This window comes from Apaloderma vittatum, unplaced genomic scaffold (assembly GCF_000703405.1).
Source record: "Apaloderma vittatum isolate BGI_N311 unplaced genomic scaffold, ASM70340v1 scaffold23387, whole genome shotgun sequence".
NCBI lineage: Eukaryota > Metazoa > Chordata > Aves > Trogoniformes > Trogonidae > Apaloderma > Apaloderma vittatum.
This window is the reverse complement of record NW_009727029.1, coordinates 40,390-53,074: the sequence shown is the minus strand read 5'-3', so window position 1 is coordinate 53,074 and position 12,685 is coordinate 40,390. Positions and strand designations below refer to the sequence as shown.

At 36.1% G+C, this 12,685-nt stretch overlaps 1 protein-coding gene across 1 annotated transcript; it reads left to right on the top strand.

Moving 5' to 3' along the window:
- Positions 1–243: 243 nt before the first annotated feature.
- TRAM1 (translocation associated membrane protein 1) lies at positions 244–12,274 on the top strand (the record flags this gene model as incomplete). Its single annotated transcript, XM_009873533.1, has 10 exons — positions 244–334; positions 926–1,047; positions 1,248–1,364; positions 2,320–2,378; positions 2,775–2,859; positions 6,580–6,650; positions 6,738–6,842; positions 7,435–7,578; positions 8,367–8,527; positions 11,634–12,274. Coding segments are annotated over 10 exons (1,029 nt in total), but the record flags the coding sequence as incomplete, so codon positions are not given.
- Between the last annotated feature and the right edge of the window lie 411 nt (positions 12,275–12,685).

The following is a 12,685-nucleotide window of genomic DNA, read 5'->3' as shown; positions in this document are numbered from 1 at the left end:
TGTTGTAGAAAAGGCTATTTGTAAGTAGCATTTTCGAGGATATTTAATTCAGGAGACTGGGTTTTCTCTAAACAAACCTATAGAGATCACTCAATGTATTCTGCCTTTGAAAGTCAGGTGAAGTGGTGTGATAATGAGAATTATCGGTTTCTTGGGAGTGGACAAACGTGCTGGGGAAATTGAGTGCTGAAATTGTGGGTAAATGTTATCAGTTTAATGTAGTTTATTTCAGTGAGAATATAGACACTTTTGTTTTTTTTTCTTTTCCAGATTACAGCAAAAGCAGCTGTCATTTTTGTTACACTTCAGTATAATGTTACCATTCCTGTCACAGGTATGTATCTTGCAGGAGATTAATTATGAGACAGTGTATTCAGCCATTATTAGTATGCTGTAGTTTCTAGAGTGAGGGTAAGCGAATTTGGCAGTTTGGGTAGACAGTAAGCAATTTTCAAGGATTTCACCATATTTCTAGTAAAACTCTGTTTTAATTAATTGGGTTAGGGATGATATTTCTGTTCTGCTGGTTTCATCATTAGTGCTAAAACGCCATCAGACTGGTAGCTAAGTTCACATCATCAGTTCTTACCCTGGCTTTGCAAGGGACAATCTTCACTAGTCAAAACAGGGTAATAGTTTAACATACTTTTGTTGTCCCCTATCAATACATTTAGGTAAGCTTCGAAGTGCATATAAGTTTTTATTTTAATAGTACATCTTTACAGAATCAAGCTCAGTTGGTGCTGTGATGGAAAAGATGGCTGTAAGCAATCTAGTGACCTAGCTCATGGTGGCAGGTTAATTTGACTTCTGTTTGTTCAACCAATTGCAAACTGCTATCTGAAAGATTTCAGTTTAAGAAACAGATTTACTAGCTGTTAGACTGTACTGCTGCCTAACAGTTAATTCTCTTTATTTTTTTTAGATGAACAATCTGCAGAAACAATCTCTCTGTATCACTATGGCATCAAAGACTTGGCTACAATTTTCTTTTACATGCTCGTAGCAATAATCGTACATGCTATAATTCAGGAGTATGTACTGGATGTAAGTACAAAATATTAATGCCTTTCATCAAGATAATTGTCAGGTTTTAATTAGACTTCAAGACTATTTACTTAAAAGTAAAATTGCATTAAAGCTTTTGACTGTTAAAACATGCATTGACACTTTCAGATGTTCTAATGCAGTTAACAAGTAAATGTCGAGTACTACAGCATATAAATAACAATGGACTTTCATTTCAGAAAATTAACAGGAAAATGCACTTTTCAAAAACAAAGCATAGCAAGTTCAATGAGTCTGGGCAACTTAGTGCATTCTACCTTTTCTCCTGTGTTTGGGGAACAAGTATTCTTGTCTCTGTAAGTATGCTTTCGCTTCTGTTTGCATTACGAGATTTCAAAAAGTTATGGTGGGAATTATATTTTGGCTTATTGTTCTGATTTTAACTGGTTTTAATATTAAGTGGGGACAAGTTTAGGCATTCTGTGTAGGTTGTAGTCATAACTATAAAGTCTAATAGAGTTGCTGTTGCTCAGTCTGAGTTGATTTATTATCAACTGAATAAGGGCAAACTTTTTGACTTTGCATTCTCTGTGGTTTTTTGTGTTGGCTTATTAGCATGAAATAAGTGTTTTTTAAAAAAAAAGCATTGTATAAAGCTTAGAGAAAGGATGTATGGACGTGTAGATGTGGTGCTTAGAGACATGGTTTAGTGGTGGTCCTGGCAAGTACTTGGTTGACAGTTGGACTCGATGATCTTAAAGGTCTTTTCCAACCTAAACGATTCTGTGACAGATTGCAGTAGGCTCAGGTGAGTGCATGCTTTCAGGGGACATGAAATTCAAAAAAGGGAAAGGATGTGATTCTTTTTTTTTTTTTTTTTTTTCCTTAACATAGTGACTCCTGGAAAAGCTTGCCTTCCCTTAGTTAAGCTAAAAGCTTTCATCAGCAGTTTATAAGGGAAGACTTATGGCTCTAGTGATGCTGAAATAACCTCCATACCATAAGGGCACTCTATCCTGAATGAATGCTTCATGAATGCTTCGTTTGATTGCTTTTTATTTGTCTAAGCCAATGCAGCTGTGTTTTGGTGGGGTTTTGTTTTGCTTTGGGGTTGTTTTCTCTTTGTTTTTTTTTTATTTTGGAAAAGGAAATACACTGATTTGCAGCTTCTACGTGTGTGTCTAGATGTGTGTGTGTTTGTATGTACGCACGTGCATATACGTAAATACATACATGTATATATGTTCATTATTTCTGACTAGGAAGTAGCATCTTTGAGGGTTTATTTGGTTATTTTGTTTATTTTTTTAGGAGAACTATATATCAGATCCAACCTCTCTGTGGAGGGACTATCCGCACACTCTGATTCCGTAAGGCCTCTTCCTTAGAGGATTGTTGGGGAGAGGAGGGAGTGTTTTAAACTTAGGCGTCACATGCAATCTGTGTAAAATAAGTAGTATGTAAAACTATATTAGTCAATAATGTGTTTTGCTCATATTTATGGAGGAGGTTGATTCTCTGTCATTCTGTAGCATACAGTTCTATTTCTGAAGTTTATTATTTAAAGAACCAAGTTTTTTCAAGCCTTATTTATTTATCTTAATGATTTTGTTTATAAAACTTACTTTTGAGTTGGCTGGCAGGAAGGATCTTTTTTTTTTTCTTCTGTAGAGACAGTGATTAAATGTGCTCACTAGAAAGCTTCTGAAATATTTTAAGTTCATTAATAACAAGTAATATTTTTCAATTTTTACTATATTGTGCAGGTTTCAAATGAAGTTTTTCTACATCTTACAGTTGGCATACTGGTTTCATGCTTTTCCAGAATTGTATTTCCAGAAAACTAAAAAAGTAAGTTGGTAATGTAAATGGAAAGAACTCCAAAGCAGGCAACTCGAACACTGGAATAGTTAATTTCTTTTTGGACTTCCAGAGTAATGTGTTATCCTAGATTTCCTACCCTATTTTTGTGTTACCCCATTTTCTGATGGAATTTTGAGCACTCAAATGTCCACGTGAGAAGGTAGGGTTTTTTCTTTTTGGTTAAATCTTCTATTTCTCATTACAATAAAATTGCTATATATCTATGTAAATAAAAATTACTAATGTTTCTCATCTACTAAGAGATTTTTCCCTTGGGCAAATAAATGTGAGATTTTGTTTTCAGTCCTTTTTTGTTTCTTGTAATTAATAGTCTGAATAGTCTCTTTGAAATCTTGGTTGCTTCATGAATCATAACACACATGTAGAATGCAAGCAGTTAATAATTTCATAAATTCAGGGAATATTCTGGAATTAATTTAAATAGTGGGGTTTTTTCAGCAGAAGTTCTGGGTAGTTATGTCTTGAGATTTTTTTTCCCAACATTCAATTTTAACAGCATCCTTTTCCACCTAAGGGTTTTCTCTGCTGAGGTTCTCAAAACTCCAAGTTTACTTAGATTTGTAACACGCTTTCTGCCTTCCTGGATCAATTCAAGTAGTCTCTTTGCATGGTTTTGCTCAGGCTCATTTTGCATATGCAGTTTCCTTTTTAAACTTTTCTATTTTAAGCTCTGCAACGTGGCTTCCCCAAGGGCAAATCATTCTTGACTAATTTAGTGGTCTTCTACCACAGAGTGACTGTATCAGTGGATGAGGGAAGAGCTACTGATGTCATTTACCTGAACTTTGTTAAGGCTTTTGATATGGTCCCCCATAGCATTCTTACCTCTAAACTGGGGAGAGATGGATGTGATGGATGGACTGTTAAATGAATAAAGAACTGACTGGATGGCTGCTTCCAGAGAGTTACAATCAGTGGCTGAACATCCAGGTGGAAACCAGTGACGAGTAGCGTTCTTCAAGGGTCTGTACTGGGACCAGTGCTATCAATGACATATAGTGGGATCGAGTGCACCCTCAGCAAGTGAGTGGTGCAGTTGATTTTATTGAGGAGAATGGTGCAATCTAGAGAGAACCTGACAGGCTTGAGGAGTGAGCCATGTAAATCTTGAAGTTCTACAAGGTCCTGCACCAGCATCATGGGAATCCCCAAAATTAATACAGGCTGAGGAGAAATGGATTGAGAGCAGCCCTGCAGAGAAGGACATGGGGTTACTGGGAGCTGAAAAATTGGGTATGAGCCAGCAGTGTGTGCTTGTAGCCCAGAAGGCTAACTGTATCATGGGATGTCTAAAAAGAAGAGTGGCCAGCAAGTTGAGAGAGGTGATTTTGCCGCTCTACTCTGCTGTGGTGAGACCCCACCTGCAGTACTGCATTCAGCTCTGAGGTCCCCAGCTCAAGAAGGACATGGGTGGGTTGGAGCAGGTCCAGAGGAGGGCTGCGGAAATGATCAGAAGGATGGAACATCGCTCCTGTGAAGAAAGGATTAAAGAGTTGGGGTAGTTCAGCCTGGAGACAAGAAGGCTCTGGGGAAACCTTATTGTGCCCTCTCAGTATTCAAAGGGGGATTATAAGAAAGGTGGAGAAAGACTTTTTATCAGGGCCAGTAGTGACAGAACAAGGGGTGATGATGATTTTAATCTGAAAGAGGGTAGGTTTAGATTAGATATTAGGAAGAAATTCTTTACTGTGAGGGTGGTGAGACACTGAGGAAGACCACTCCCTGCAAGTGTTCCAGGTCAGGTTGGATGGAGCTTTGAGCAGCCTGCTCTAATGAAAGACGTCCTTGCCAATCACAGAGGGGTTGGACTAGAAGATCTATAAAGGTCCAGTCTAATGCAAACTGTGCTGTGACTCTGTTGTTGCTCTGTGGCTAGACTGCATCTCTGATGTCGGAATTCTGCGTTATACAAGAAAACGAAACCTATATTTTACGTAACTGTTGGCCTTTGTTCAAGAGCCTAAAAGAGGCTTGGGAAAGTAATAATGAGATGCTTTGTTTTCATGCTGATCAGATGGAATATGAACACTGCAGTTACACTGCAGCTGATCTCCCCATATTGCTAGTGATACCTCTCAAATTTGACTTCATAGCCAAGGGTCGAGGTGTTTTTTTAACATAACTTCAAGAAGTTGTGTGACCTACTGTAGGTGATCCTGCTTTGGCAGGAGGATTGGACTAGATGATCTTTCGAGGTCCCTTCCAACCCCTGACATTCTGCGATTCTGTGAAAGCTGTCAAAAGTGGTTGAATAGTAGTGTTTTACTGGGTCGCTGGAATTTTGGCCTTTGACTTTGTTGTTTTAGCAAATTCATAGCTGATATTTCTCACTGGTTTAACCTCTACTGTCTTGACTTCACTGCTTTATTCCTTCTCTTGAAGGAGCTGGCTTCATTTACTCAGGTCTGCTTGTCTGTTCTGCTGATGCAGACAAGAAAAGCAAAGTTCTTAACTGGGCTTTCTGTGTAGTGATGTGTGCCACCACCTGCTTTATTCTAGTAGGCCTTCAGTCTCTTGAGAGTTTGTCTAAGCAGAAAGCATGGGCTGTTTAAATGTTACCTCAGTTCTGAAGATAAAATGCAACAGGCTTGTCCTGGTGGCACTTGGAGAAACTGAGCATTTGTACTGGCTATTCTCTTGTTTGTCTGAAAGAATTATTTCCTTTATTTTCTTTCAGATCATTTAGATTAGATCCTTCTGTATCTGTTTTCTTGCTCTTTGTGTATGTGTGTGGTGTTTGCTGTTGTCACAAGTGTTTGGTTCTGTGCTTCTGTTGACTTTCAGCTAGAGCAGTGCATAACATAGCATAGGTCTTAAAAGATTAAATTATTAGGCCTTTTTTTAAAACAAAAAAAATTGCATGAATACAAGATAGCACTGAACCCCCTTGCTTGAAGTTTAGAGATTCTATCCAAAAGGCAGGTGTTTCTTAAGCACAACTAAAAGTACTCTGCATACCACTTCAAGACAGATTTTTATTGTGATCTAGCACACTTTAGTGATTCTTTGGCTTTCATATGACCTCTGCTTTCTGTGTGCTGTGCATCTATAACCCTTGATTTCATGTCCGTCCTTCTTTATTATTTTTGTCTCCGTTAAGTGTTCAGTTTGATGAGGCTGGCTAAAACCTAACTTGAAGGGTGACCATGTGGTTAATAACGTTATTTTCTGCATTTGCCAGCAACAGTGTGCTGGAATCTTGGATGATCTTGAATTTTTAAAATAGAAAAGGTTTCCAAGTGTTGACATTTATTTGGTTCATACACTACTATTTCTGTCGCAATTTGACAGAATCTGATGGACAGCAAACATGCAGAACAGTAGGAAGTTACCTGATATATTGTACAGTAGTACATACCAAATAACTATTGTAATAGCCAGTACAAATGCACGGTAGTCATAGCAAATAAAAATGGGCCCTTTTAGAAAGCATCTTTTAGATGTTTGATGTGTTTTCTCACTGTAGATTATGTGTAAAATGTTAATTGGTAAGTAAGCAATGACTTATATGTGGAGTTAGATAATCTAGGCTGAGTAAGTCAGTGCCAGAACAGGACACATTAAGGTAGCTGATAAACCAGTAAGAATTTCCAAGACTAGGGAGTAGTTTGGAACAATATATAACATTGTACAATAATGTGTGTAATACTGTGTGTAACACATAATTACTTTTTTTCTTCCTGATAGGAAGATATCTTTCGCCAGATTGTCTACATTGGACTTTATCTCTTTCATATTGCTGGAGCCTATCTCCTGAAGTAAGTCACTTGTAAACTTTTGCTGGCTTCATTCTCTGTCAAACATCTAACAAAATATCTGAATGTTTGTTTTATTTGTTATGATAGACTGACCCATCTTGGACTTGTTCTGCTGGTATTGCATTACTTTGTTGAATTTCTTTTCCACATATCACGTCTTTTCTACTTCAGCGATGAAAGATATCAGAAAGGGTAAGTAGTCTTTATCTTTTAAATTGATATAATGTCTGTCTCAAAGCCTTGTGCATTTAACTAACCAGAAACCAAATTTAGAAGGAAATTCATACAGTGTTTCCTTAGAGGCCTTAAATCTACAGACTATTGTCACTGTTTATATCTCTGAAACAACTATTTTATTACTTTATTTTTCTGTTTAAGTAAATGTTAGTGATGGTATAAAATGAAATACAGTCTTACACTATGTACTAATGTTTTCTTAAAAAAAGTTTTGTAGAAAGAGAAATAGCATAGGTTGCTAATACAGCCAATTCTATAGGAACTAATTTATGTTTTCATAGTGATGGAAAGCACTTTCCATTGAGTTTAAATTATTTTTCAGAACATCCTTTTGATTTGTAAAAAATATTGAGAGATGGGGCTTTTCTTGCATTTTGTCTTCTACAAGTACTAGAAATACAAGACTAGTTTAGCTGAAAAATAATGAATTTAGGTAAGTTCTTAAATTTCAGATGAATTGATGTGATGAAAAGTAGACATTTACATTGTTAGTACTTGTGTGGTGAACAGAGAATTAATTTAGTGTTTGTGGTGGTTTTCTTTGTAGATTTTCATTGTGGGCAGTTCTTTTTGTTTTGGGAAGGCTTCTCACCTTGATTCTCTCGGTCCTCACTTTTGGTTTTGGACTGGCAAGAGCGGAAGATCAGCAGTTGAATTTCAGTACTGGAAACTTTAATATCCTGGCTGTTAGGTATAGTAAACTTGGAATGATTCTTAAGCATGAGCTGTAAACCTGTGTTAAATGCACAATATAAATGGTATGGTATTAATGCTACTAATTCTGAGTGGTTAGATGTTGTCATACAACTGCTGGGATCAATAGGAACAGCTTATGTAACAGACTTGTAAAGCACAGTGAAACAAATTGAAGAATTTACAGTTTATCTGTAAAGGTAAAGTCTTTTTGCCCAGAGCATCTTTAGTCTTGGTTGGAGATTCCTACCTCTTCATCTTTATTACTGCTCCTATTACTACTGTGTGATGCAGTCAACCACTTGGCCTTTTTTTGAATTAAATCCAGAAAAAGAAGTTAAACATCAGCATTACCCTGCAGAATTGATACTCAGAGCTGCAAGACTCTCTTAAATCATATTCAGCTGTTACTCCCTGGTACCTTGAGAGTAATACTGAGAAAAGAGAAAACAGGAAAGAAATCTGATGCTTCCTAGATTTGATGGAGAAGCAAAGACTTGGCTCTCACTGTCTAACTAGTTTTGTTAGCTGTGCTAAGCCCAGTTGCCCTGCGTGAGCTGACTCTTGCATGGCTTAGAAGACGGATATTATTAGGAGAAGGTGGGGGGAAGTCAAACTTTTTACAAATCCACATTATCTAGAAGGAATCATGCTAATATGTTTGAGAAACCTGAGTAAAAAGACAGTTTGTGACATGTAAAAACCTGAAGTGGTGCTCTACTTTTCCTTTCCTCTGAGTAACAAGAGAAACTTACAGGTAAACCTTTACCTGGATTTTGTTTCTAGAATCAGTGTGCTGGCCTCTATCTGCATGACTCAGGCATTTATGATGTGGAAGTTCATTAATTTCCAGCTTCGGAGGTGGAGAGAGCATTCTTCTTCTCAGCCTCAGTCAGTGAAAAAGAAGTTCGTAACAGCTAAAGGAAAGACCTCCAGAAGAGAAAGAGGTCTGTATTTTCGGTTTTCTTGTTACCTTGACTTCTCAAAAACAGCCTTAGGTAACAGATAGCGTTTTTTGTGGGTTTTTTTTTTAATATAATTGCTAAAGAAACATTTTGTTCCACTTGCCAGTGAGATAAGTCAATTACAGAAACAGTATTGGTGAATATTGTCATGGGGAGGTTATTATTTTAAAATTACCATTTTTTTTTTAGTTAATGCAACATTAAATTTTTATTATGTCTAATTTTATTACTTGAGCAAAAGGTCTCATGCTTTCTTTTGTTCCCTCATAAAAAAGGAACAGACACATTTCTAGATCTCATAGTTAATTACTTCTGTATTTTTCTTGCAATTAATTTCAACTTTGATTTTCATTGCTACTAAACTCTAAGATGTTAGGGCAAGGAGATGGTTTGATGATCCAGTAAATAAGTTTATATTGAACTGGTTTTACTAAAAACCGAATTTTGATACTAAGGGGAAGTAATAAAAGCATTTGGAAGTGAACTAATCCCTCCAGGTTTCACTTCTTGATTGTGTCACACTCTTTTTATGGAAGGGGCATGAAAGATTACCTTAATGCCTTTTGCTCCATGGAAAATTATGTGCTCCATTTAAAAAAAAAATAAAATCCACACACTTTAATATTTCTGTTGTATCAACAGTTACATTCTGTGTGTTGATTGCCAGCTTGAATAACTTCTGCACATTTTTGAAACTGCTGGAGTCATTTCAAAAACTAATTTCAGCACAGTTCTTTGCTACCAATCATGTATTGCCCCCCTGTTCTGCTTGTTGAGATATTGAATTTAATGTGTGAAGACCCTTTACACTGAGAACTGAGATTTCTGTCCAGAGATGAAATTAGTGGGGTTTTTTAACGATTCTTTTTTTTACAAAAATTATGGGCTTTAGAGTTTTTTCTGTACTCCCTTCTCATGATTTGTCATTATCACAACTTATCTTTTGTGCATTGTTGGGATGTTTGGTCTTTTTTGTCAGAAAATCTAGTTGGACTTTTGTTATTTTTTATTGTGTTTCTTTGTGTGTTTTTTTTAACTCAGTGAAGGTAGTTTCATATGTAAGTGTCCTACTTAATGAGAGCGTTGTGCTCATTGTGTCTTACTATGACAAATATTTTTAAAGCATAAACTTCAATGGCACTTGTGGTAGCTTTTTTTAATCTCTTCTAAACTGTTTAATTTACGTAATTTGGTGAATTTGCTGATTTTCGCCCAACTTCAGTGGAGACTTGCAAGTGGTAAACGAATAGTGAAAAAGGCAGTCAGCTAGAATGGTGGTTATATTCACAAACTAATTGAGCTATGCAAAGACTGGGGAATTTTACAGCTTATTTTAAATGGAAATAAAATAACTGTAAGGTTAGAGTTGTTTCAGTTTCTTTTCTTTTGAAGATTCCTGAAATGTTACCTGTTCAGAACAATTGCACAGGATGCAGCAAGACTGTTTTTGAAAGAGCAATATAGGCAATTAAACTACTTAAGACATTTTTTTTGTCTTTTTCCTTTTTTTTTTTCTTTATTTTCTTTTTTTGTGGTCAGATGGATTTTGAGGAGCCAGAGTGCAATAAAATATGTTACTTTTAAACTATGCCAAAAGCAAGAAATGACAGTAGAAAAATCCTACTGGTGGTGTAGGTGGGGTATCCAGGCACATGCTGCTTCTTGTTCTTTGTTTTACTTATGCTTGTTTTGACATAACTGTTTAAGAAAATATGGTTTCAATTAGCTGGGATGGATCTAGCTCATTGTTTGTAAGACTCTTAATTCAAAAATAACATGAACTTTTATTAAAAGTATCCAAAGACCATGTTGTGTAGGCATAAGATGATGGTGTCGCTTGCAACCAAATATGTATGGATAGACTTTTACTGTTCCTATGTGACTAATTCGGCCTTTGTCTAGTCTCGTTCTCACGTATGTTTCTGATTTTTATTACTTTCTTTTTGTTGCTGCTTTGCATCAATGGGAGTGTTTGGGTGTAGCAGAGGGGGAGAGAGAGAGACTGGCAGGTTTTGCTGTGGATTGGCCATGCTGTGTGGTGATCTGCAACACGTCTGCAGATGGAAAACATTAATTTAACTAGTTATTTTTTAAAAAAAAAATGCAATGTTTGCTTGAAGTCTTAATGATACTGTTGGGTCAGAGCAGCATTATTAAGCAGCAGGCACTATAGCTTCACTCTGTTAGGCAGCATCTCTGCCTCCTTGAGTTGTGGCGACACTGAATAAAGGGGATACTTTTTAATTCACAGTGGTACCATGTTGCTCCATTTTACTCTTAATTTGCCTGTGCTGTAAATCCATTAATTGTGGGTCATTGTTTTAGGGCAAACTTTTTCTATCAAATAGTTGCTATGATACCTGTACAGATTAGAATTCCTGACACCTTTGAGTCTGCCCAGAAGTGAGATAGAAGTAGAGAGCTGTAGCTGGTAACATGTTCTTGCTTTGCATTCTTAGATGGGTGCCTGGTCCTGTGCTTGAACTCTTTCCATGTACACATACTCATCTCAAATCTGACTAGTGCTTTATTTCTGCCCATCTTATGTATGTATTATCTTCATCAGAACATAAGCTGATTTGGTGTCTTGAAGTATATGCTTAAAAAATTATGTGTTATCTAAAGATTTCCTGTATCTATGAAAAAGCTTGTAAAGGTGAGTGAAGGAGTTCTAACTTAAGCAAGAATTAAAATATTAAATAAATGTGATCAGCAATAGAGACCTATACCAAGGAACTGTGTATATACTGTGTCTTCAGAATTTTGCAGGACAGTCTTATCCCCAGGCTATTTTAAGATAACATCGTCTAAAATATTTTAGCTGGTCTTGATTTTCAGTCTGAATATGTATAATGCACACGTTTCAGTGTCTGACCGTGTCAGGAAACCAGGCTTTAATCAATGTAAGCGTTTATTTTTGCATTTCGTAAAAAAACTTCTGTACTGTTGCATTATGGATGATAGGATGAGGTTTAACAAAGAAGATACATTAGAAAAGAAGTTAGAAAATTGTGTAAGGCCTACAAAATTGTAATAAAACTTAAAATGTCTCATTGTATTTGAAAATTGTTTTCTTATTTTTTTCTAGAAAATGGAATAAATGGAACAGTGACCTCAAATGGAGCAGACTCGCCTCGTAGCAGGAAGGATAAATCCTCGTAAAACAGGGTTTTATTAAGTTAATTGACTAATTGTCCCCAAAGAATCTGCTTTTTACATGGATGGCCCTTCAGCACTAGAGATGTTATGGATTAAAGAAAATACAATTCATGTTTTTTGATTATTGCTGTTGTTTTGAGAAACTTTTTTTAAAAGCCATTTTGACTAAGGAAAAAGGTTTATCTGTCTTCAAATACTTGGGGGGGAGGAATACAACACTTTTTAAATAACATTGACACTTTTTTAAACATTTATTGTGATGAAATAACTTCACTTAATGAGGATCACTACTGCAGTGTATTATTTCCTTCCAATTTTTGTAATCTTGGTAATATATACTGTTTTACCAACTTCACTTTTTCCAAGTTCTTCAAGAAGTGTTGCAAAATTGAAGTAAAAACTTCATATGCATTTTCAGAATCTCTTGCTTTTCAGTTAATTACCTTAATTCAAATTCACAGTTGAAATTGAGATTCCAAGACCACATCCTTAAACCTCTTTATTTTGTAGTTGCCAGCTACACAATGCCTGCGCTAAGAATTGCCCCATATCATTAAACAAAGCTGAACTAATTGGAAATGTCACAGAGTCTTATTGTTTGTGGGTTAGAAATCTCTTAGAGGGAAGAAAAACCTTTCTGAGATATAGCTTTAGCACTTGAAAATTAGAAGGGAGTGTGTATGGTCGTAGAGGTGATTTGAATAGCACTGTTAACTCCTGTCTGTGTTTTTAAAGTGTACATATCTTGGAGAATTAGTGTGCGTTGGACCTTCTCGGAAAACTTACCTGATTTTAGAAAGGGGAGGTTCTTAGAATGTGTCATTGTGGTGGTTTTAGGATGCATTTAATGCTCCTTGAAGAGGGATTTTGTTAAATAAATTGATCAAGTTATAAGAAACATTCCTTTATTCTAACTGCTTTGCTTTGTTTCACCCCTGTTAGGAAATAGTTTGATTTCTCCTATATATATTTTTATGAAAA